General features: G+C 42.8%; 1 protein-coding gene and 1 non-coding gene across 8 annotated transcripts in view; one reads left to right on the top strand and one right to left on the bottom strand.

Annotated features, from left to right (window-relative positions):
* The window catches only part of PHF20 (PHD finger protein 20), a 110,384-nt gene that overhangs the window by 3,069 nt on the left and 81,059 nt on the right, over positions 1-26,256 (bottom strand). For 5 of the 7 annotated variants that reach the window (XR_004313219.1, XM_032462218.1, XM_032462221.1 and 2 more), the window contains 7 exons: positions 18,333-18,431; positions 17,471-17,635; positions 16,357-16,535; positions 13,336-13,435; positions 10,715-10,910; positions 5,628-6,036; positions 3,614-3,797 (listed from right to left, as the gene is read on the bottom strand). Coding sequence is in view for 6 of the 7 variants with exons in the window: in XM_032462218.1 (XP_032318109.1) it covers positions 3,614-3,797; positions 5,628-6,036; positions 10,715-10,910; positions 13,336-13,435; positions 16,357-16,535; positions 17,471-17,635; positions 18,333-18,431 (1,332 nt within the window). In the remaining variant the exon portion in view is untranslated. The remainder of the gene's footprint in view (positions 1-3,613; positions 3,798-5,627; positions 6,037-10,714; positions 10,911-13,335; positions 13,436-16,356; positions 16,536-17,470; positions 17,636-18,332; positions 18,432-26,256) is intronic. The other 2 variants (XM_032462219.1, XM_032462217.1) reach the window with 1 other exon arrangement.
* On the top strand, positions 12,841-12,947 carry LOC116658062. The gene has a single exon (XR_004313263.1). It is a non-coding gene; the product is annotated as a U6 spliceosomal RNA (small nuclear RNA).

Here is a 26,256-nt window from a genome sequence, read left to right as displayed (position 1 = left end):
TCTAAAGGGATTTGAAAAGGTCTATTTCTATTACCATAAATCCTGATTTGCTTCAAATTAATTCCTATCATCAGTAACACAGAAAATTCTGATTTTATTCTCTCCAAGTATTTAATGTAAGAAGACCAGGTACTAACACTCTTGATTATAATTAGTTCAATAATTAAAAAGCTGTCTTGCTCCTGAGAGCAGGGATTTCTCTACTAAAAGATATCTGTTCTTCCCCAAGCTACTCCCTTAAGCTCTGGCATTTGGGAAGAGGCCATCGTTGATAAGAGCCAGCTCCTCCAGGTAGGCCCTGTGCTTACCCCAGCCCACCTGTAGCCTTTCTAGTCTGTGCACCAAACCATACTGAGCACCTTCCGGACCCTGGAGCCAGAGGTGCAAAAAAGAGGGAGGCCACACAGTACCTGTTCCCCAAGCAGCTTGCAGCCTCACACGCAATCCTCTGCTCTCCTCAGACCAGCCCTCCACCTTCCTTCCCATCTTTCTAAATCCTCTGTTCCCTATAAGTTACTTCTCAGGGAAGCCTTCCCCAACTATACAGCCTGAATCTGGTCCCTGTGTCACAGGTGCTATGCTATCACTTGCTCTCCTTTGGAGCACCTACCCTGGTTCATAATTATATATAATAGGATGATTTAATTAACGTCTGTCTTGACCATAAGATCAAGCTCCATAAGGGCAGAGGCTGAGTCTGCCCTGCTCACCATTATATCCCTACCACTCAACTATGCCTGGAACATAATAGGTTCTCAACAAAGGCAGTGAGAGAATGCCGGAATGGCCTAGCAATGTGCCCCACTGAACACTCAGGCTCCACAGAGCTCACCTTCCTCCCTCGATCAGATTTCTTGGTACTTGGGAGTTCCAAGGAGGAGGAATCTTCCCTCCTCCTGATCCCAACAAGTACAAGGACTTGAAAATAAGAAAAATAAGGCTGCATTCTCAGACCTGAACTTGAAAACCAAGAGTAAAGGATCAAAGTTACATGAGAGTGACTAGTGATCTCCTGAGCAAGAAAAACTCCATGGTGACCAGTTTCAATACCTCAGTAAGTCTTATTTAAAAAAAAAAAAAAGAAGAAGAAGAGGAAGAAAAAAAAAAAGAAAACCCACAAACTAAAAGAAGACAAGGAAATAGGAACTGCTCAGCAAAAGAGCACAAAAGTAAATGGAAAAAAGACCCAAAGTCAGTGCTGGAAAAGCCCATCTGGGTGAGCCTAAAGGGGCAGTCAGGGCTGGCTGGGTTGATTCCAAGAGAAAATGTCAGTCAGTCTGTCCTTGGCAAGATGATCCTACAATTGCTGAGAGGCCCCCTTAAAGCCACTGTAACTACCTCAGATCTGGTTCTGAGACATCCCCAACACTGTGGTGACCCAGCAGGCACACACAGGGAGGATGAGCAACAGTGTGCAGACTAGAAGGGTCTAGGCCACTCAACAGTCTCTGAACTTGGTTAAGAGAAACGTTTGAGCCCCTAAGGTGGAAGCCTTCTCTCTAGATCTACAGGGTGGAAGAGCAGACTCAGAACTGTGGGAGCCAATAGCACCTCCCCTGGACCTCAGCATCTAGCAGGCCAGCCTTTTCTCCACACCATGTGCTGGACCATCACCCTAAGTTTCTCTTTTAAGGAAGCTCTTTTAAGGAAGTATAATGACTGCAAGCGAGGCAGAAGGTTACAAAGGTAAAGTTTCATTTCAAATACACTCCCCCAGACCATCTGGATAGAGGCCAATATTCACTAAAGCAACATTAAAAACAATAATAATAATCTTTCTATTTCATGGTCATTAAATATCTTTTATCTATTAGTTTTACATGACTGTTCACACAACTGCATAAGTTATTAAATAATCGTTAGTGTTAAAACAATACACTTTTTAAAGTATGTATCAGCCAATATAATAGCTTATTAGGCTTTTTAAAAAGGATATTGTAACCAAATTCCTATAAAAGCTCAGTTTATCTTGATGATATTTAGATGAAATGAAGAGTACACTCCCCACTACAGTAGAAATAAAATGGGATTCTGATGAATCTTAATTAAATATAATGCAAAAGTCTATCTGCCTGAATAAAATCTTTAAACTTTGTAACTGACTTTCATTAAAGTTGGCTTCCAGGACCTCTTAGGGCCTGGCATATAAGAACAGGAAGAGTATGTGGCTCCAAATCAGTGGGACACATAAGAGGTCCAGAGAAGGGAGCCCAGGCTATTATCATCCTGGCCACATTGCCCACTCAGTGAGCTCTGGGCCGGAGCAGCCCAAGCTGGGTGGGAGGGGTCAGTCAGTGATTAAGAAGTAGATGGGCTTTGACTTCTCCCCTAGGGGCAGGTTCCTTTGGCAGCAACAGAACATTCACCCTTTTTCTATGGTGCTAAGCCTTCTCTCAGGGACCCAGAGCCAATTCTATTGCAGTTCTCTCAAAATCTACAATTTTCAGGCTGGTATTTCACCCTCTTTCAGCTTTCAAATAGCAGAGTTTTCACAGACCTGGCACCAGTTACAGTTCTAAGGAGCACAAGGAAATCTTTAAGGAGTAAGAGAGACAAACACTCCCCGTTCCAGAAATGCTCTCACGATGGACACTGGATTAGCCTCCCATTCCCAGTTCCGCAGGTTTGCCTCAGGGGCAGGACAGAAGCATGAGGGGGTATAGGTCTCTTTCTCTCACTGTCCTCCAGGGGGGGGACCCCATTCCAGTCAGCCAGCCCTCAGTCACCCCTTCTCTAGCACAAACATCACTCTCTTCAAGGCCCCGCTCTGTCCCAGGAATTCCAGGAAGCCCTCCTATTTTCGCTTCCCTCACAATAGTTCTTCCCAGCATCTCCTGGCCACAACTCGTGACCCTAGTTTATGTAACATATGGCATTCTTCTGAGTTATTTCATATAAGTATGTTTTATATCCATAATTACAGTAATAACAGCCTGGCTGTACTCAGAATCCTCAAATGCAACATTTATTTCTTAATCTGGCTCCTTTCTGTGGATGAAAACAAATAAATAGGAAGCAAGTGAACAATCAAAAATGAATTTTTATCTTCAAAAACCAAACTGACAACTTCTTGCAGATCAAGAGTTCAGTCCTCCAAGCACATCTGTTACCATTAACACCTGGGAGAAACACCCGGGGGCTATACAAATGACTCAGTAAAATTCTTAAATCTCTACTGATAAAGGGGAGAAGGCTTCATTTTAGATTTTTATCAAAGGCTGAAAAAAAAGGTGTTTTCAGATCAATCCTCTCAACATCCTAAAAACTCAATTAAGTCAAGGTTTCAATTCCCCACAGAACTGGGTTAGTAAAGAACTGCTCAGATCACACACTGCCTGCAGGCAGCATCCAGCTGCTCTTCTGCACCCTCTCCTTTGCAGAAGGGACTGGGTAAGTGAGGCAGGACCCTGACACCACACACACCTCAGAAGTGCCTGATAAATGCTAAAAGTAAAGCTTGGCCATCTTGAGGAGAGAATGGAGGCTTGTGAGACTGACAGGAGGCAAGAACACAACTGTCCCTGGAGAGCCAGATTAGGGGCTTCAGAAAGCAGCTCATCTCGAGGGGCCCACAGTGCCTGTCAACGGCAGGGAGCCAAGGAAGGAGCCCTACCATCCAGCTCCTTCTCAATGGAGTCCATCCTATGCGTGACTTCGTCCTGAAGAGATTCCACATGGGTCAGCAGGTTAAACTGCCACTGGTGGTGGGAGCTCAGCAACCCCTCTCCGCCTCTGTCCAGCAGCTTCCGAGCGGGGGCTTCCTCTGGCAAGACCTTTTTGGAGACATATTCCCTCACCTGGGGATCCAATAGCATTTAAGTTACTGCATGGAGATAGCTCCCAGCCCCTTTGCAAACCAGCCAGTGTTTGCAACCATTTGAAAAGCCAGCTGCAGTCTGAATATTCCAGATCTCTATCTCCCTACCCGCCTCCTTCTCTCTCGGGCACTGGGCAGAAGTGTGTCTGCTATACCAACCACCACCTCAGGGCAGCACAGACATCCAGCTCAGAGGACCCCACAGCTGCTTCCTAGTGAATGGGACAACGCCCTAGGCCTGAAGTAGGCCTCACAGAAGGGCTTCCAGAGCCCTGAGACCAGAGTAGACAGAGCAGGCTGAGGGGAGACAAGGGTCAGTATGTGGGTGTCAGACAAACTAGCTTTAAGTCCTAGCTCCGTGTCTTGCTGAATGCATAAACCTGGAGAGTTACTTCACATCTCTGGGCCTCTGTGCTCTCATGGGAAAGAAGAAAGTAGTAAAACCTACGTTAAAGGTTCATGAGGATGAAATAGGGTGACATTTATAAAACATAGTGCTGGGTCTATGGTCAGCCTGCCATCAATGAAAGAGATTTTTAACCCTGGCTGGTTTAGGCCCAGTATGTCCTGATTTTTCACCACGTGCCAGATGCCTCTAGGAAATTTGCCCAGTCTTCAGGATCACAAATCTTTTCTGGGGTTTGTGATTGCAATCTTTCATTCATTCATTTGAAATAAAATAGATTGTAGTCAACATATATTTAGAGCTTAGTATGTGCAAAGCCACATGCTGAGAGATTTTCAGATAAATGCTGTACAATAACTGAGGGGGCACTGTCACAGCTCCATTCTATAAGTGGGTAAGGAGACATGTCTGAGGAGGTGAAACGACCTACTCAGAATCACACAGCTAGTGGCTGAGCCCAGACTTGAAACTGGGTCTGTCTCCAAAGACTGTGTCCTCACCAGCCTTACCCAGCTGTTCAGACCCTAACAAGGGCACAGGCTGAATGAGGGACAATGCCTACCCTTGACGGGCTTCTAACCTGGGATGCTCCCTCTCGGCAAGTTGCAGCAATGTACTTACACTGGTGAGACTAAAGCACAGGGTACAGTCTGTGAAAGTAGAAAAGACAGGGTGGAAAAGCTCTCAAATCAAAGTCTCACTGACAACTGAGGACAGTGCAGAATGGGACCAATGAGCACTGGCAAGAGAATGACACAGGGGGCTCCAGAAGAGAATGACTTGAATTTTTTTTAAAAAGGGGTGGGGAGATAGAGATTTAGAATATTCAAACTGCAACTGGTATTTGAAATGGTTGCAAACACTGGCTGGTTGGAGCAAATCGCTTGGGAAAACTGATGAAGCCAGCAAGTATTTTGAAAACATGGACTGTTTTTATGTCAGGACTGTGAAGCTAAAAGTAAAGCTATCATAGAATTGTACTGAAAAACTTATGCCTAACAAAACACTTGACTCATTCTTTGCTTATGCCAAGGATTAGCACCTAGATGCAATTACAGTGTAAACCGCATTGAAAAAAAAAAAACTCATTTTCCTAACTTGGTTCTATTTATCAACTTCCAAACAACCCTTTTCTCCTTGGTACTTCCCATCTCTCCACCCCTAACCCCATTGACTCTGCCACCTTGTGGACATTTCCCAGAACCAATGATCTTTGGGGTTTAAGAGGGCTCTCTTGATTATTGTCTCATTTTGATAAATCAAAAAACACCTATACTAAGAAAATTTAAATACAATTTTACAATAAATACAACTTTAACATCTACAGAACACTCAACCCTCAAGGAGGAGAATGTACAAGCTCTCAAACACCAAATTAAGAACAAGTACAAGTTAGCCACATACCTTTGGGGAGCCAGGTTTGGGGTCACTGTTTCCTCTGCTCCTATCTTGGTCTAGAGGCCAGCCCAGGCGCGGAGAGAGGGAATCGTCACCGTTCTCGTGGAGGGGGTTGACTGCATCGTCAAGGGCAGAGCGCCGGGTCTCCACCACCAGCTTCTGTTCCACAGCAGGGTAATAGGTGCGGGGTTTTTGGTAGCAGTGCTCGCTGGTGATATATGACTCCTCCACAGACCGGGGCAAGGGCAGGGGCAGGGGCTTCTCCACTGCCCCGTTCAAAGTTCTATAGCTTGGGGCTTCCTCCTTGCTCTTGGCTTCAGTGACATGGATGTGTCTGGAATGAGATCTCCCCTCCGCTAGATGCTGTTTCCAAGGCTGACACCACAGCTGCAGATCAGGATGCTCCCGGCTTCTGCTGAGAGGCAAACACGGGAAGGGCTCTGGAGTACCTGGACCACTGCAGGGGCCTCCCAGTAGGGAAAAGAGCTCCCACCAGGGCCATCTGGCCACAAGCCACATTTTAACGAGAATGAGTATAAATCCACAGTCTCTGAGGAGACCACTTCCAGGCAAGCTCCTGCTGTATCACACACAGTGAGTAGGACTGGACTTGGAGTCAGAAGACCTGACTGCATTTCAGCTCAGCCGCTGATGAGCAGCACAGCTGGGCCGAGTCACTCAGCCAGCCTCATTCCCATTTCCTCCTCTGCAAAACTGTCTTAGCATCTGTCTGCCAGCAACCAGAGTCTGATAAAGATTAAGTGAGTTAATTTGAATGGAAGTACAGTATCTTGTTGGCAGCAAAGTGCTCTTCAAGTGTGACTTACTAAAAATAACCTTAACCTCTTAACAAGCAGTTGCGATAGTCCTGGCATGCAATGGTACTCAATTACACAAACTTGACGATGACCCGAGAGAGGGGTGGTCATCAAAAGTCTTCTCCATGTAGGCCATTAATAATAAGGTTTTTAAACATTCTTCCAAAATCTTCTGTTCTCACCATTCCAAAGAGGAAAATTTGTTATTAAAGAACAGGATTCTGATCTTTTTTTGGAGTCACGGACACCTTTGAGAACCTGAAAGCTCTGCCTACATGTATGTGCACATAAAACGCTGTGTATGACTTTAGGGTTTCCCACTATCATTCACTGTTTGAGTTTAGACCCAACAGAGGGTCATTAAATTAATTTATTCGATTATAATCAATTGTAAAAAAAGAAAATATAGAAAATATCAGAGTGTACCATTCTAAGTAGCAGTAGGTGTTCTGCAAATTTTAGTTTCAGTTTTGTACATGTGAGTGATATAAAATGTACTTCTGGGGGTGGGGAGGGTATAGCTCAATGGTAGAGTGCATGCTGAGCATGCACAAGGTCCTGGGTTCAATCTTTAGTACCTCCATTAAAAAAAATAATAAACCTAACTACTCTCTCCAAAAAATAAAACAATTAATTAATTAATTAATTAAAATTTAAAAACCAACGTATTTCTTGCTATGGGTTATATATTTTTTAAAGTTTAAAAGCTACTACTCTAGATAAACCTCACCTTTTAACTCATTTACCACTCAGAACTTCCAGTATAATTTTTTATCACTAAATGAAGGAAGAAAGGAAAGGAGAAAAGGACAGAGGAAGAAAAACTGGGCTTCTCCAGTAAGGCCCACCAGCTACCAGCAGTTCCTAGCTGGGGGGGAAGCAGTGCCCTCCAGGGGGCACTTAGAAACACATGGGAGGATAGACAGGTGTTACACTTGGTTCATGGATGTGCAGAAACACAGGGGAGCCTTTCTAGCCTTCCTGATTATCACAATGACTACTGATTGTCACAAATGTACTATTGGCATTCAGTTCATAGAATCCATGCTAAATACCCTGTAATTCTCAGTACAATCCCAAACACACAAAGAATTATCCTATGGTATAACTGTAAACATTACCTTCCCAGTCCCAACTGACAAACACTGAAACCAGGTCAGCAGGAACTCACCAGAACTCCCACATATGGGTACCCCTCTGCCACTAACACACACACTTTTCTGAAGCCTTCCTGCAGAAATGGAATAGGACATAAATATGAAGGCATGGAGTGATCTCACAGAATCTAAAATTCTGCTGTGAGGGGCTGCCACCATCCCATCTCATCTCTCCACTCCAGCAATCCCCAATACCACTCCCATCCACTGGGGAAGGAGAGGAAACCACAAGCAACAAGGCAGCCTGGGTCCCTGGGCTACGTCTCACATGGTACTGCAGCCTGTACCAGGAACCCAAGATCCCAGACACACCCCTAAAATCATAACTGCATCAGATGACATGGGAGTCATTGTTAACTTTCAGGTCTATGCTAGTCTGAAATCTGTTAACTTGGAGAATATAAGTCACAGTATGGATCTGTTCTTGCTTAAAAACCAAAAAAGTCTGTTTCCTTCCTCCTACAATTTTCACTCTCCCAGCTAATATCTGAAGCCCTAGCTACTACATAAGGATGACACCTGCCTTTCTTTGTAAGCCCTGTCAATCATGAAGAAGGTATGCACAGCCAAGCATGTTACTTTTTAAATGACAACAGATGCTCTGAAATCACTCCCAGTTTTATTGTTTGCTCTTGAAAATGAATCCACTAGGTCACTTAGGAACAAAGTTTGGGAGAATGAAGACCCCAGAGCCTGTGAGAGAAGAGACTATCCAGGGGTACACAGACATATTATACTGGGGCCACCCCCCACCCCCATGACTAATAAGATCTCCCTATACCCTCTCCTGAATTGCTCAGAGAAGTCAGGTTTAATTCCAGTACAAAGTTATTGCTATAAAGATGAAGGAACTAATAAACGGGGATTTGAAAGGAACAAGGTTCTAGAGCATGGGACAGGGCCAGGAGCACTGGCATTTGCTGTTGTGAGAAGAAAGAGAATACCATCTGACTGAATCCTCAAATGAAAAGAAATATAGCAGCATTTACAATCAGGAGCATCATCTGAGGTTCTTCCAGGCCCTCGCCTTCCATGTGTCTGGGTCAATTTCTGGTATCTCACTAAGAAGAAATTAATTTGGTTTATGTGGAGCAAAGTTTTCTGATTGTAAAAAAGGGAAGAGCTAGTCTCTGACACCCTAAACAGGGGCTGTCACTCGATTCAGTTCACCTCCATAGATACTGTCACAGTAATGGCTAATTTCCCCCTTTCCTTCTCTTATACCCACCTCCACCTTCACTCCTGAGTTAGCAGGCCACATGACCACCTGGCCACCTGGCTAGCTAGCTTCCTGTAGTTAGGTGTGTCCATGAAACTGTTTGCCCTCCTTTTTCTCTTTTCCCCCTCTTGGGAGTTACAGCAAAGTTGAGGTATTGGCGAGACTGCTTGGACCATGCGGATGAGATTAACCCCAGTGGAATGCCAGGGCAACAAGACAGAAGGAAACCAAGTCCCAGATCCATAGATGGAGTCCTGGAGAAAAGCCACCTGCCTGGCCTGGAATCCTGCCTACCTCTGGACCATGCTATATGTGACAAAGAAAATTCCATTTTGCTTTAGCCTCTATTTTTTGGTCTTTGCTATAGCAGTTGGGCTTTTACCCAGATCAATACATACCTTTGCTGAATGTGCCCTGCTCAACCACTCCTTGTCATCCAGTACTCGAAGCCAGGACTGTGCATTAGAAAGCAAGCGAAAGCAGACTCCCAGTCTGTCATCTCATTCTACTCTGCCTGACACCAAGAGACCTCCAGGACTAATCAGCACAAAGGAAACCTTGACAGGGAGTGGCTCATCAGGTCCAATTCCTCTGTAGCACTAGTTTGTCACTGTTGATGACTTCATTAAAATGGCACCCTACAGGCAGGCTGATGGGAGAACTTAAGGAGAGAAGCTATCTCTGCCACAGACTGTGCTAATATGAAAAGAAAATTTATACAGCCACGGAGGAGGCAGTTAGAAAGATTAGGACAAGTACTTGACGGGAGCCAGGACTTGAGCTCTAGTCCTGACTCTGCCCCTGGAAACCATGGGAGAGTAGTTGCCCCACTCAAGGCCCAATGCTCTGTTTGGTAAAGTAGGTGCAGATTACAAAAGCCAACAGACCCCAATAAGGGCCACATTCTTTCTCAGAACTTATATGAACTTAGGTCATCTGACACACAGAATGCAATCACAGAAGGAAATTTATACTCAATTTGACTCCAAATTCTGGCCACTAAAAGCCAGAAGTCCAGCTCCAAAAGAACTAAACTTTTTTGTATGAACAAACCATAAAGAGACATTCACTGAGCAACCACTATGCTAGAGAGTGGGCCCACCAACGTCTCTTCCCGCAGCTTTCATTTTACTTTGCTTACCAATCAAGAATCTTTAGGATGGATGCATAAACAAAATGTGTTATTATATACAATGGGATATTATTTAGCCTTAAAAAGGGAAGAAATTCTGATAGAGGTAACATAGATAAACCTTAAGGACGTATACTAAGTGAAATGAGCCAGTCGCAAAAAGACAAATACTGTAGAATCCCATTTATATGAAGTACCTAGAGCAGTCAAATACAGAGACACAGAAAGTAGAATGGTGGTTGCCAGGGGCTGTGGGAGGGGAAATGGAGAAGAGTTGCTTAATGGGTAGTTTCAGTTTTGCAAGATGAAAAGAGTTCTAGAGATTGGTGGCAACAACAGAGTGAATGTACTTAATACTGAACTGTACGCTTAAAAGTGGTTAAGGTGGCGAATTCTGTATTATGTATATCTTACTACAATTTAAAAAACAACAACAAAAAACTCAGAACGGTACACCAAAACAAAAAACAATCTATAAATACATACACCATATCTTGATTATAGTGGTGTTTGAAAGGGTATGTATACACTTGTCAAAACTCAAGGAACATTTAAAATGGGTGAACCTAATTATATGTAAATTATTCCTCAAGAGAGTTAATTTTTTTCTAAAAAAAGAACTTTATCATGTAACTGAGAATTTTTAGTAAAGATCTTAAACTCATCTGTCTTATCACTGATTTTGTGGTTTTGCAGTTTCTCATATTAATCCTGCTCTCTGCCCATGACAAATCAGACTCCTCCAAAACGGCAGGTGAGACACTTACTGTAAGATGCTCATCTTGAGCTGCAGGCCGTGCAGAACCTCGATCACTCTCTGCACATCGCCGAGAAGCTGGTGGGTGGCCACAATCTTCTTGGCATTCTGGTGGGAGTAGTTCTCTTCCAAAAATGCCAAGCCATGCATATGTCCCCTGCTCAACCACTCCTTGTCATACCAGTACTTGAAGCCAGGCCTCTGACCTAAAGCAGTGACAATAAGAGAGTTAATCCCTGGTCTGAAGGAAGCCCAGGCCATTTCACCACCACACAATTATCACACAAACTAATGGAAGGGTGGACTGGCGTGTTCGTTTTGTTCATTCATTCATCTAATATACATCCACTTGGCTACACCTACTACATGCTGGAGTCTCTACTAGGTGCTGGGGACAAAGCAATAAGTAAGGCATGTAAATTTCCTGATCTCTGCAACTGACCAGAGGTAGAATGGGAACATGGATATCTTGTTAAATTTACATCACATCATTCCCTAACTAACTAAATGGATGGTCAGGCCCCTTCTCCCTTCTCTGGACCTCCATTTCCCATCTGTTACAATGACAGATGAACTAAACAGCTCTGGTGGTCTTGTTCAATAAAGGGATCCTTAGGAAGGACTGAAAACACAACCACATGTGATTTCACAGTGTTTCCTGCTCCAACAGCCCAGGGAACAGCTTCCAACCAGAATGTTGTTCACCTCCCAACAGCTATAAAAATCCTAAAATAACCCGGGTAATCCTTATCAAGGTCCCTGGGCTCTTTCTGGCTTTATTCATAAGATACATGGTGGGGATGCACCTCCATCCTGTTAACAATATCTTTAAGCAGTCTTTAAAGAATAGATCTGATAGGTTAAATTCTGACCCAACACACTGCAGAGTCAAATGTGGTCAATAAATATGATAGACACCAAGTATTCAATTCGAGGAATCTATTCACAGTCTTGGCAATTTAGTTTTAAAAGTTTAGAAAGTGCATAGGAATTGATGAATATGGTGTATATGATTCATACAAAAGGAAAAGTGGAGGGAAAGAGTGAGAAATAATAAAGTGGACAGAGAGACTTTTCAGTGGTGCCCTAATGGTGCCCTCGGGATTGTACGTGGAATCTCAGGGGCAGCTGCTGCAGAGGCTGCCTGAGCAGCAGGGTTCAGAGCAGCACTACCTGTTTTACAAGACAAAGGGCAGAGACACCGGCTGTCATCTCCTATCTAGCACTAACTGTCTGAGTCATCTTAGGCCAATCATGTCTTTTCTGGGCCTGTTGCTTGCCTGTTAAATGTCAAGGCTGGACTAAGCAGTCTCTGAGATCCTGCCCATCAATAATATTCTATGACTCAAAGACTAATCTTCTGACCATATTCTTTCTTTGGGATAAACAGGAAAAACTGAGGCAGGCTGCTCTCTGTCTATGGGCTAAGCTAGCATAAGAAGACACAGTATCACAACAGAAATTATCAGGACCCAAGGGGACCCACTTGATTGAAAATGAACTCTGGTGGCCCAGTCCCTCCCTATACAACCAGAAAAATTAAGAGACTTGGTCTCTCAAGCCAGTTCTAATTCCAATTTGCCTTACGAGATTAGAAAAGTCATTCGTATTCCCGGGCATCAATTTTTCCCTCATAAGAAAAAATAGGATTAGGAGCTCCTATCAGGCCCACCTCATAGGACTAAAAAGAATAACAGAAGCAGAGGCTCTCAAGCATTGTCTAGCTGTAAGGGGATCACGGCACTGGAGCCAAGGGGACAGACCTTACAGGTGATGAATGGAGAAGATGTCACCATCTCACTGACAGCAAGACAAGAACCATAGTTTAATATCTACCCAGATTTCTGGAAGGGGGCACCCAACAGCCATAAGCAAGCCCTGTGGCCATGGAGCAATGAAACTAGCTGATCCTAAGGAATTAATTCACTGCTCTGAGCGGCAGACAGGCTCTTTGCAAACACACCTTTCCCTTTTTCCCCATCCCCTCAAAAGGGCATATCTCTTGTCCAGGTGGCAATGATGCAATGGAAGGCAGATGCCCCCAGAGGGAGCAGAGGCCAGTTCCTAATTCTCCAACAGCCTTGGAAAGTCAAAGACAGAGCTCACATCCTCATGAACTCCCAAGAAAAGAAAAAGGTGCTCGCTCTGGCAGCACATATTCTAAAACTGGAACAGTGGAGAAAAGGTTAGCGTAGCCTTTACACAAGGATGATGTGCAAATCTGTAAAGTGTTCCATAGTTTATGCAGAGTTTTAGTCATGCAAGATAAAAAAGTTCTAGAAATCTTCCATATAACATTTTGCTTATAGTTTATACACAATACTGTACTTGTACACTTAAAAATTTGTTAAGAGGGTAGTCTCATGTTATATAATTTTTACCACACACAAAAAAATTCTGGCTCAAGGCCAGGCCTTCCACCAGGTGAGCCTCTTCAGGTATGTTCTCTTACTGCCAAGTTCAGGACAGCTGGCCACCAGGTAAGCTAGCAACAAAGGCGAGGAGGAGTCAGAGTACAGCCAATGCTGAAGAAATGAGCCTCAAGACCACAGACACTTAGGCTGCTTCACCGTCAGCTGTGCTAAGGAAAGGCCACATATTGTTAATATCACTGACTCCAGAAATCTCTACCTGGAGGGTCTTGGCAAACATAACAGGTGTATTTCTCAGGCACATTTTCTTCCAGTAATCCCATGCAGACCCCATGCTGCCAGCACTGGCACTCTTCACACTGTTAGAATTAAAGAAGCAATAAAAATTAAACTCAGAAGGAATCCTCCATCCAAAAATAGGACTCACCTGTGGGGTAAAGGGCACTGAGAGGTGGAAAGAGGAGGGAGGGAGAGCACTTCTCACTGACTTCCACAAGAGCTGCGCTGCAGCCACTCTTCTAGAACTGCACTGGCCAATACTGCAGCCACTAGCCACCTGTGCTTTCAAAATTCAGATTAACCATCTAAGCTAAAAATTATTTCCTTAGTCCCACTAGCCACATCTTAAGGGCTCAATAGTCAACTGAGGCTAGTGGCTACTGTACTGGACAGCACAGATGAAGAACACTTAACTAATGAATCGGAGCTATATTCAATACCTTGTAGTAACTTATGGTGGAAAAGAATATGAAAACGAATATACGTATGTTCCTACATGACTGAAGCATTGTGCTGTACACCAGAAACTGACACATTGGAAACCGACTATACTTCAATAACAATATATTAAAACAAAAAAAAAAGTTTGCCAAAACCTGCCATAGAGCAATTAAAATAATTTAAATAGTAAATGAGTTTCCTGATGTTCCTTTTTTATGTGGTACCCAGATTTCTCAAACATTCATTATTAATTAGGATTTTAACCTCCCAGTGATTTAAATTAACACCAGTAAATAAAATCAAATAATAATATATATGAGCAATATTGATACCAAATAATGAAAACAATCAAAGAAAACTGTTTTTCTAAAGTAATGTATGCATCTTCTAGATAACAAACACTAAGTGTAACCTAGGGTTGTGCAAATTATCAAAGTAAGTTAAAATTTTCTTTTAATAAAAATTTATTTGAACCTTTCTAGATGATAAATACATTTAAAACTAGGCAATGAATACATTTATAAAGTTTAAATTGTATTTGTTCCAGTTAGCTCCCTCTAAATATATGCCTTTTGCTAAAGTTACTGAGTGGAAAAGGGACGCTGCTTACAATGACATGGAAAGTCAGCCACTGTCCCTCTATAACACAAAGCCAACTGGACAGCAAATGGACAGCAGAGAAAAGTCTTCAACAAAACCCAAGGTGTTCTCAAATGAGCTCACTACCACCACGATGTGAGCAGGAAGCCACAGTGCTGAGATGAGCTGAGCTGAGCTAAGGGGATGACTACGTGGAGCCTGGGAAGTAGAAGATGGAATTCAGTTCCTGACTCTGCCAGGTAACAGATGGTGTGGCCTCAATTTTTCTAAACTTAGTTTCTTCATATAGCACAAAAGGGCACTTCAAGCTCTACCTCCGAAGCACCCCATGATCCTTGCTACTTAAAGAAAAGTCAATGCAGGAAGTACCGTGGTGGATTGGAACTAGTTCTCTTAAACTGGTAAGTCAAAAGAGCCTTGCCAGGAGGGGACTTCATTACTCAGTCACTAATGATTTCTATGAACAAATGAGGACCAAATCAGGCTCCTAAGGCCCAGAACAGAGCACATGCCCAGAGAGATGGGATAAAAACCAAGAATTTTCAACATACTTTTAAAAGCAAATGTTAAAAAAAAAATTCTACTAGAAAAAAAAAGACTTTCACATTACATAAGGTTTTGAATTATATTCCACTAAGCTTCAGAGATTCTACAAACGGGTGCATTTTGTGAGACTATTTAAAACAAAATGAAAAATGCACACTCATACATGTTCCAAGCTTAATGTTAAGAAAACAGTCCACCAGTACATGTAATTCTGTACTGCTAGGCTAGCTTAGTGTTATACTGTCTTCAGAACAAAGCTCTTCCTCCCATCTCTGATTAATCAAAGTAACAACACAGTATGCTGCTTAGGAAAAGTAGTCCATACAAGGCCATGTGTATTAGGCTTGTCTCATAAAAAGAGGTAAACAACTGAGCCACTGAAGCGCTCCAAGTTGGCAATCATCACTCACAACCCTGAATGCATATTAGACCTCAGGGGAAGAGGCCTGCCCATTCACATTTCTGAACTTAAAAGTGAAAACTACTCATCCTGAACTTTGAAAACTGCTGCTTTTATGTCACACATTTTGGGGTTCCATGAAAGTCCATTAGAAAAGGGGTTCTGAGGTTGAAAAAGCTTGAAAACCACTGACCTAATGCATACTAAAGGTTATATATATCAGGGGCTATTCAAGACCATTCATATACTTTGAATTCCCAGAGGTTGCCATGAAGGCTATTCAAAAAGAAACTCCCAAAAGAATTCTAACCAACATAAACATGACTTACTTCAAAAACTCTGGCTCCCTGGACAGGCCAGGCAGCTGCCAAGACACACAGGGTATTTACGACAGCCCTTGGAGTCAGCCAGGCAGCAGCCACCTCCACCAGAACTGTGATTAAGAAGCAAGAGAAGGGCAAGTAGGTGCTGGCCAGTGATGGTCTCCCCAAGTGGACAGGGAGGACCCCCCAACAGGCACATCCCAGAGACGGAGATAACAAATACAAGTGTCAGGAAAACAAAAGAATAAGAAACAGACAAGTTATAAAACTGGCCTCAATTTCTTTATGCCACAAAGAAAATTTACCTCAGAGAGAAGATATGGGCCCATAGTAAGATCAAACTGCCACTCCAGAGATTTGGGTCCCTACTGTTCAACTCCTCACTGTGTGACCACAGCAAAGATCCTTCTCATTTGTGGGTCCAGCTGCCCCAAGCAGAGTATGAGAGGTTTAGACTAAATGATCCCTCAAGTCCTCTCGTATTCTGTTAACAAGCTATTTATACCAGCCTGAGATTTGCACGAAGCTGAACCAACAAGCAAAGCTCAATCTGCTGCCGGTAATACTGCCTACCTGGGGCTTCTGACAGGACTTGTTATTTTTGCTGCCCTCAAATTGTACTTCCTCAGAATTCCCTCCAAGGACCAGTTTGTGCTTCTTTACACCTGTGTCTCCTGGAAGCTCTACCTACCTGAATCATGAAGTCATTTTCCTCCTGAACTTCACAGATGCAGCGGACCACTTCAAAATCATAATGGTCATTCCCATCAAGCTCCTCATCTGGGTTGGTGGTCACATCCACATCTTGGCCATACTCCTCGTCGCTCCAAAGAAAGCTCTCGGAAGAGGACTCACTCAAATTTTCCTCTTCTGAAAGGAAACGGAAAGCAACAGTCACTATTTTAAACTTAGTTATAAAATTTTAGAAACCCTAGATTGTCAAGAGTGGAAATTACCTTACATACCCATTCCTCTATGAACTTTCAGAGTTGGGAAATGCAATCTGTTCCTCAGCCCTGTCATCTACCAACAGCCCAAACAACACATGCTGCCTGGCAGTGAACTGAACTCCTTCCTCATTTTCCTGACAGTGGAGCCCAAGGTAAGCCATTGCTCAAGGTCACAGCTCACTGGAAGAGAAGCTGCAACTCCCCATGAAGCATACAGATCATCAGCCCTAATGATTCAAATGTGTCTTCAACCTCATTCAGCCAGAACCTGGCTTACAGTCAAAGTCTGTAACCATAGTCACGCTTAAAACAGTGGGGAATGATTAAAGGGCAGATTTCAGGGATAAGCAGAACCAGAATCACTAGGTCTTGGTGCCTGATTAGTGATCATTACAGCTAACCTTTACTGATCACTTATTCTGTACCAGACACTGTTCTAAATACTTTGCATATACTTACTACTTTTAAACTCACAGTCACCATGTAAGTTGCTGAAGAAGGGGAAGCTTCCAGGCTGACTTAAATTTCCCCAATCAACCAGGTCAGATGCAGAGGCCACCAACAAGAAATGGAGGAATGAGAGGGGCAAGTACGAAGAGAATGGGGGATAATGGATTTGGTTATAGACACACTGGTTTGGAGGTACTTAAGAGACATTCAACTAAGACCAAAGTTGGAGAAATCAGAAGCTCAGGAAAAGTATAGCTAATGGTCTATTTTGATATACTTCTTATTTAAAAGATCTGACGGATTATTTGCAGAAGGCATGGGAATAGATTACAATATCAACAAAAATCCAGCCACCTCAGGCTATAGTGCTGTACAAATGATTGAGCCAGCAGAGAGCCTCCTTACCAGACATTTTTACTTTCCCTTTGTGGTTTCCAGATTCTGAGCCATGGAGCTGCGGGCTCATATGGGCCCCAGGCTTGTGTGAGGACCCACATCTAGTAACAGCAAATGCCTTGGGTGGAGAAGGTTCCTGGGAGGTGTCACTGATTTCCTCACTGCAGGGGCATTCTGGAAGAACAAGACCAGGAAGGAATTAGCACCCCCAGACATCATCATAACATTCGATAATCAATCCCATCCAACCATCAGCTCTGCTACTCAGATAGCTGAAAGGCTCAGAAGCAATTCAGCTAGAACAGATTTAGGCATTAATACTTCTAGTTACCTCCAATAACCTCAAAACCAAAAGCTTCCTCCTCACTATCATCCCTCTCTCCTTTCTCTGTTGAGATTGGTTTTCTAAGCTGGAAGACACTCAGAATAAAACACAGCATCCCTTTAGCTCCCAAGATTGGAACACTGATTTTCTTAAAAATCAGCATTTTTGTTGGGGCTAGCCACACCCTTTTCAAAAAGTGAACTTTTTCTTGAAAGGGTTCAGAAATGTGTGTTTAAGAGTTCTCTGTGCAAATACAGTCATTCACCTGCATGTCCTCTGCTACAATGATGCTTTCACTGCATCAGGGCACACTGGCCAACAAAGCAAGAGAGAGGGCTTTCCTAAATGCCAGTGTGGCCTTGTTAACACCTAGGGTGAGTGGGCTCTTCCCCTGCCAAGGCCCATGCTAGGTTGAGCCCACAAGCTCCATTAAAGGTCGGCCTTTCCTCTCCTCAGTGCAGGCTCAGAGGCCAGGACTCAGGAGAAAGCAACCTTCCCCACCTACAGTAAGGAAACCCAAGTGAAACAACCCCGGAGAAAAATTACCAGGTTTGGTTTTCTTTTTCTTTTTCTTTTTCTTCTTTGGCTTTACCCTCACAAACTCTTTGAATTTCTTCTCTTTATTCTTTTCCTTGTCTTTTGCAGCTGGAATTAAATACAGGTATAAGTACTGGCATTCTAACATTTTTGTTTTCAATTCTGGGATGTTTACTCTTAAGTAAGTAAGCAGGTGCAATGTGAAGAACTAAAATGGCCAGCAGAACAGAGTCCTGGGTCTGGTTCTGCCTGGGAGGTCACCTTCCACCTTTCTCAGAGCTCTGCAGCCCCTTCTCCAACACTGAGCCTTTAGAGCAGGGTTTGGCAAACTCTGGCCCACCACCTGTTACTGTAAATAAGTTTTACTGAAACACACCAGGCTCGTTACATGTTGACCACGGCTGCTGCCATACTTCAATGGCAGAGTTGAGTAGTAAAGACCTTATGGCCCTCCAGGCTGGAAAAATTTGTCTGGCTCTTTACAGAAAAAGTTTGCCAGCCCGACTTAGATCACTACTCCTCAACACTGGCTACATACTGCCATCACTAAGGAAGATTTTTTGAAAGTTAATGCCCAGGTCCCACCCACAAAGATTCTGATTTAACTGGCTTGAGGTATGACCTGAGCCATCAGGATTTAGTTTATTTGATTTCTTCTCCTTCTTCTTTTTTTCTTAAATAATTGAAGTACAAGTCACATAATCTAAAATTACTCATTTAAAAATGAATAATTCACACCTTCCAAAAACCACAACATCATTCTCTGCTACTTTTCACAGCAAAACTCCTTAAGTTATCAATACTCCCTGTCCAAACTTCTCTCAGTTTTCCTAATTCCATTCTTTTTTTTTTCATTGAAGTATATAGAGTTCATTTACAATGTTGTGTTAGTTTCTGGTATACACATAGTGATTCAGTTATACACACACACACATAATATATATATTATTTTTCATATTCTTTTTCATTATAGGTTATTCACTGTGGTAATAGTTTGGTACGTACATATGTCAAATTTCATTGAATTATACAACTTAAATATGTGCAGTGCACTACTAAGATTCAATAAAGCTGTAGAAAGGAAATAAGAAGGGAAAAAGGGGAAAGGAGACAGGAGGGGAGGGCAAAGAAGAGGAGATAGGAAAAAAGAAAGAACGATCCATTCACAATGCTGTGCAACCAGCTCTACCCTAGTTTCAAACATTCTCATCACTCCGAAGTAAAACCACTTACCATTAAGCAGATTCTCCCCAACTCTTAAACCCTTGGCAACCAACAATCAACCATCTGTCTCTATGGATTTATCCATTTTGGACATTCCATATACATGCAATCATACAATATGTGACTTTTTGTGGCTTCTTTCACTTAACATAATGTTTTCAACGGCATGAGGAGTTTTAAAAACACTCTCCATGTGTGATTCAGATGTGGAATCAAGACAGATCACAAAGCAAGCGTGGGGCAGGGCAAGCAATTACACTCAGCTGATTTTAACCAAGCACTTGTGTGCGAATATCATAAACACCTCATTTACCCCCAACCCGTGTCTATCATTCCAGTTTTACAGATGAGGAAACTGAAGCTTGGTGAGGTGAAGGCACTTGCTTGACATCAACAGATATTTAAAAACAGGTTCGTGTGGCTCTCCAGCAGCACTATGTCAGTGTAGCTGCCCAGGCCCCTCTCCCGAATAGGCATCCAGGAACTGTCAGAGAAGACACTGGGCTGCATCCACAAGCTGACAAACCTGGGCTCCACAGGCAGAAGTTAATCTCCTGGCTAAAGAACACAGGGCTTAAGGGTCTCTAAGCTCCTTTCCTGTTAAAATAGTCGGGAACTGGGCAAAAAAGTTCAAGGAACAAGAACTACAGGAAAGACCTTAGTCTAATTTCCAAAAACTCATTTTAAGATTAAGAAACCAGGGCCCAAAGAAATAAAATGACTTAGCCAAAGTCATACAATTGATTAGCAAACATGGTTAAACTTCATAAAAACTATTAACTATATTTACTTTTCCTCTGACCCAGGAACAGTCTTCTTCAGTAACAGAAACAGAACAACTTCTTTCTGCACATTCTCTTGGCTACAACCACATTATGAATCATGGTTTAAGTTCACTTATTTAACAAATATTTTAGCATCTACCACCTTCCAAGTACCATTCCAGGGGAGGAGAGATAAGGCAATGAACAGAAAAAGACAAAAACTCCTGCCCTCACAGAGCTACATTCAAGTGGGTGGGGACAGAAAGCAAGTAAGTTATATAGCATTTTGGGAGATGATTAGTGCTATGGAAAAAATAAAGCAGGGAAGGGGGATAGTGGAGATAAGACGGGGAGATTTGCGATTTTAATAGTCTGTGGTCAGAGAACGTGGCATCGAGAAAAGGACATCTGAGCAAAGACCTGAAAGGAGGGACATAACAAAACATGCAGAAATCTGGGAGAAGAGTCTCCCAGGCAGCAGGACAGCAGACGCAAAGATTCTAAGGGCAGGCCTCCAGTGTTCAAGAGGCACAGGGAACATTTCCTAACTCACTCTATGCGGCCAGCATTACTCTAACACCAAAATCAGATAAAGACATTACCAGAAAGAAAAACTGCAGACCATTATCTCTCATGAACACAAATGCAAAAATATTAGCAAACTGAATCCAATAATGCATAAAAAGAATTATACACCATGACCAAGTGGGATTTATTCCAGATATACAAGGCTGGTTCAACATCTGATAATCAATTAATGTAATCTACCATCATCAACAGGCTAAACAAGAAAAATAATATATCAACTGATGCAGAAAAAGCACTTGACAAAATCCAACACTCATTCATGATAAAAATTCTCAGAAAACTAGGAATAGAGGGAAACTTATTCAACCTGGTAAAGGATATCTACAAAAACCCTACAACTAACTTCATATTTAATGGTGAAAATTGGATGCTTTCTCCTTAAGATCAAGAAGAAGGCAGGGATGTACCCTCTCAACACTCCTATTCAACACTGTACTACTAGACATTCTAGCTAGGATCACAAGACAAGAAAAGGAAATAAAATATAGACTGAAACAGAAGAAACAGAACTGTCTGTTTGCAGAGACAGGATTGTCTGTGTAGAAAATTCCAAAGAACTGACGAAAAAACAAAAACAAAAACTTGAACTAATAGTGATTATAGTAACGTTGCAAGATACAAGGTTAATAAACAGAAGACCACTGTCTTCCCATATATTAGCAATGAACAATTGGAATTTGAAATCAATAAATAGCAAGGAGGCCTGTTTGTCTCCATTGGAACTGAAATTAGAATTAAGCTGAGGGAGAGATGATGATGTAGGCAGAAGCCGATCATGCCTTACAAGAAAACTGGCCTTCACTATGAGTGACTCAGGGAGCCATGGACGGATATGAGCAAAGGAGTGATGGGATTTGATGTACCTTCACCCACATACATATAGAAACTGATGTCCAATCTAGTTTTTGATTTTTAAATTTGGGTTTCAATGACCTCCAAACTAAAGTAACTGTATCCATTAGTTTAATAAAATGCTAATAGCATTAACCCAACCACTAGTAGAATTGGCTGAAGAAGGAAAACAACTTAGGTCCTGGATCCTTGAGACAGAAAGGTCAAGACATAGGTTATAAACTGCTGAATGCCAGGGCATACCCAGTTATCACCTCAGTATGGGAGTTCTTTGGACTTCTCTAAGAACGATCTTTTTCTGCATTTCACATTTTATAAAACAGCATCACATCCTTTAGGGAGCCCAATAGGCAGTGAGAGAAGGATGGAGAAGTTCATTCCATACAAAAGATTCCTGAAGATCCCACATTATTCAAACTGATGTAACTGATGACTAATATTCTCAGAAATAAAGGCACAATAAACACATTTTAATTGGCCTACCAGCTTTGAAATCATGTGGTTGGTTGATTTTCTTAAATTTGTAGGATTTGCATGAATTCAAATTTTACACATAAAACTTTTATATCACACAGTTTCAAACTGATAAACTTCATTTGGCATAAATATATATATACTTTAACATGATTATCACCTTACAGAGGAGGAAGTAAAATTCAGAGAAGCGCCAAGATCACATAAATTGATATATAGAAAAGATGAACTCAAACCTACTAGAGGACTTGGCTCAAAGCTTCGGCCCTGTGCACTGTCCTGAAATAGGAAACAAGCACAGGGCATGGATCTACTCCACAGCTTAACACAATACTACCCCTACCCTGGCTGTGCAGACTGTTGGGTGTACGTGCTGGGTGTAGCAGACATTGTGGGTATCTCCCAGAATCCTTTCTACCCCTCATTCACTGGGCAGCATCTAAGAGGTTTAGACAGGACTGAACTTCACACTCACTTAAACCAGTAAGAGTAATCTCATGTCCCTTGTCACAGTGATTAAAAGGTTTAGACAAATATGAGCCTGAGCCAACTGGTTTATAAGGTAGGGACAGGAATGGACCAATCCAACGCAATCTTAGGACTCTGGTCCAACGTTTATAGATAGGGCATGCTCTTACTCTCTTGTTAGGTATGAATGAAGCAGCATGGAGCCTTTAATGATATTGGCTTCCATCCGCTGACTGCAAGCGTTAACCCTGAAAAAAGCACTGAGAGGCAAGATGATAAAAGACACTGGGTCCTCAACCAACAGTCCTAGAGCAGTACATCTCCCCTGGACTTCCCTAGTACATGAGTTAACACATCCCCTTTAATGTGAAAGCAATTTGAAGTGGGGTTTCCTGTTATTTGTAGCTAAAAGCATCCCCTGAGTTACAGCTGGTCAAAAATATGGGCATATAAAGCATCAAAGAGTCCCCTCCTGAGGACTCAATTAGAGGAGTAAACAATGAGGATAAAAAGAAGAAATATTCTAGGAAGTTGTTCTATAGAAGCCTGTGTTCTCTGAACACAGAGAAGAGAAAAAGACTTCAGAGGCTCACCCTGGGTTCTGGATGAAGACTATAAAGTTACATGTGACCTTAGGTGACAAAGCTCATAGGGAGAACTGTCCAGCAGGGACTAAGCTAACCCAAGTGACTCCCTGAGGAACAGGGGCAGATAAGGTGACAACAAGCAGAAATCATTTGGACCACCCATGTGCACAGGAAGTCTCCTGCAGGGAAGCACTCCTATTCTCCACTCTAGGGCCCAGGAGCAGGGCATCCTTCCCTGGAATTCTCAAAGACACCAGAGCCTAGAGATGAGGTATGGACTCTGTAACTAGATTCAAATTATGGCTCCACCACCTGTTAGGTGTGTAGATATACTGGTTTAAGTTATTAATCCATCTCATCAACACCTCAGTTTCTAATCTATAAAGTGGGCACAATAGTACCCACCTTTGTTTTGACGATTAAATAAGACAATACACAAGTAAAGAACCTGCAACAGTGCCCAGCAAGTGACAAGTACTCCAACATTAGCTGTTATTATCTTGCTTGCGATACTCTATTCCTGGAAAGTGGTGCTGGTCTGCCGTCAGCTCTCTCTTTGAGTAGCTTGACCAATTGTTCCATGACCCCCAGAACAGGTACCTGGCTGCAGAGCTTCTTCCCAAATGCCCCAACTTGGATGGACAAAGAGTGACTTACTGCCAGTGCTCTGTTTCAGAGAGTAGTTTGTCACCTGAAGAGAGAGAGAGGCTTCTCTGGGGTGGCCACGTGCCCTCTCCCAGGCTGCAGGTGCCTATCAAGAGAAATACCAGAGCCCTTCTTGTTCCCACCATACAGCCTGCTCCCTACTTCTTCTATTTCTCCTACTTCTCATCACTGAGTCTTGAGAGCAGAAGGACATCAAACTATTGTTTCCAGGAGGGAAAAGGAAAAAGATAACATCACCCATCCCTATGGGAGAACTGTTTGGATGCCACAGAGCACGGCCACACAGCAGGGATGAACAGTGACCAGAGAGTGTCACTGACCTGCATGAGGAGATAGCAGCTCAAGGGTAGAGCAGAAGTGGGTATGCTCTTTGAGAAAGCATCAGGCCTAAAAGCCTCATTTCACCTTGTCTACTTTTCCAGCCTCCTCTCCCATCAGTCCCCCACCATGGATCCCATCCAGACCCTGGCCCAAAGGGACCTAATAAACCCCTCCCTCAAGCCCTGCCTTTTTCTATCCTTAGTTCATATGGCAGAGATTGCTAAGTATCTCCAATACCCACTTCTCCACTTTTTCCATACCAAAAAAATACACTTTCCAACTTCCCCTGAGTGAGGCGTGGCCAGATACGATGTTCTGGCCTATTGGATATGAATAGAAATGTGTGGTACTTCTGGGCTGTGCTCTTAGAAGAAAGAGATATGCCCCATCCGTCTCTTCCCAGCAGTTGAACGACAGGCAAGGTGGTGAGTTATTCTGGACCAACACCTTAGACCTGGTGGAACAATGAGAAAGCTGGCCCTGGACAACTTCATAGAGCCACAGCAGAGCCAATGTGGGGTTTGCAGTTTGCAAGCTTGCAGTTTGACCTGAGACAGAAATAAACCTCTGTCTTAAGCCAGCTACTTTGGGTCTCTCATTAAGGCATCATAATCTATATCCTAATTAAGCTCGTATTGCTCCCTTCCCTTTAAGGGGAGAAACGACATGCTCCTGTGAGAAGGGCAAGCCAGCACCATAAGAAAAGGCACAAAGAAGTACCCACTCTTGTGTCCCAAGGCACCTTTTGGCCTAAAGCCAAGGTTTACCCAGAGGGAGAATATGAACAAAATGGATGTAACAACAGATAATAACAGGTGAGGTTCCCTTTGATCTTTGAATATCCTTTCTGGGCCAAACCTCTAATCAGGACTGAACTCACCTACACAGAATCAAATCCAAACACTAAGGAAGCCTGAACTCACCCCAGAAGAGACTTTATTAAATGGATTCTGGTATTCTAAGAAAAGAATTTGCTTTTTGGAAAAGCAAATCTAACCTGACCTTCCAAATTAATTTATGTGACTAAAGTCCTGGCTGAAGGAACAGGATACATCTGACAGCCAGAACCAGAAGGGGTACCTTAGGGACAAGCATGACAGTTTGTTCCTCTCAATGCCTATAAATTTTGCCCTGCTGGTTCCCAGCATAGGAATGCCTTTCCTATTCCCCTGCCTGCCTTCTGGTCCAGCCCCTACCTATCCTCACTCTTTAAGGCCTAATTCATATGTCACCTCTTCCTCTCGACATCCCAGCCCCTGTTCTACAGGCAAAATCTGAATTTGTGTTCCCACAGCACTTTATACATTCCTTATGCAGAACTTAGCAGTTTTCACTGTATTTGTTTATGTGCTCTTTTTCCACACATGAAAGAGCCCTGTCTCATTCATACCTAGTCCTACATCATCACTTTGGAAAGAAGGAAGTCAGATCCATGAAGCGCTCAGATCATAAGTGGACAGTAGCAGGACTAAGAGTCAGTCTATAGAGTCACAGACCAGAACTGCTACTCCTGCCTAACCTTACTGGCAGGGTAACTGGAAACAAAAAAAAATCTCTGCTGAGCATTTTCTGGTCCTGCTGGACCAGAAGCCCCAGGAATCTCCATCTAGAAGTCTCCTAGAACTCAAGTTCTAGGAGAACTGTCATAATCAGAGCACTCAGCATAAAGGGGATACTGTTTTATAGTAACCATCCTCAAGCAACACAAATTCTGTAAAATTCTGTTTTTCACTTAAGCATAAACGTCAGGTTCAACTGCCTGTGAACTAGGACAAGGGCTGCCTGGTGTGTCTCACCCTGAAACATCTCCCCAACCGAACTCTCCACAACATCTGAAATTCCACCCCTAAAGATAAGAGCTTTCTTACAAGTGTGAGGTGAAATCTAGAAATGTGAGAGAACAGGTGAACTACTGAGCTATCATTCATTCTCAACGAAAAAAACAAGGAGATAACCACTTAAAATTCATAAGACTGAGCAAAATTACGT

Source organism: Camelus ferus, chromosome 19 (genome assembly GCF_009834535.1).
Source record: "Camelus ferus isolate YT-003-E chromosome 19, BCGSAC_Cfer_1.0, whole genome shotgun sequence".
NCBI classification, from domain to species: Eukaryota; Metazoa; Chordata; class Mammalia; order Artiodactyla; family Camelidae; genus Camelus; species Camelus ferus.
Note: the sequence above shows the minus strand (reverse complement) of the source record. Positions and strands in the feature narration are given on the sequence as shown.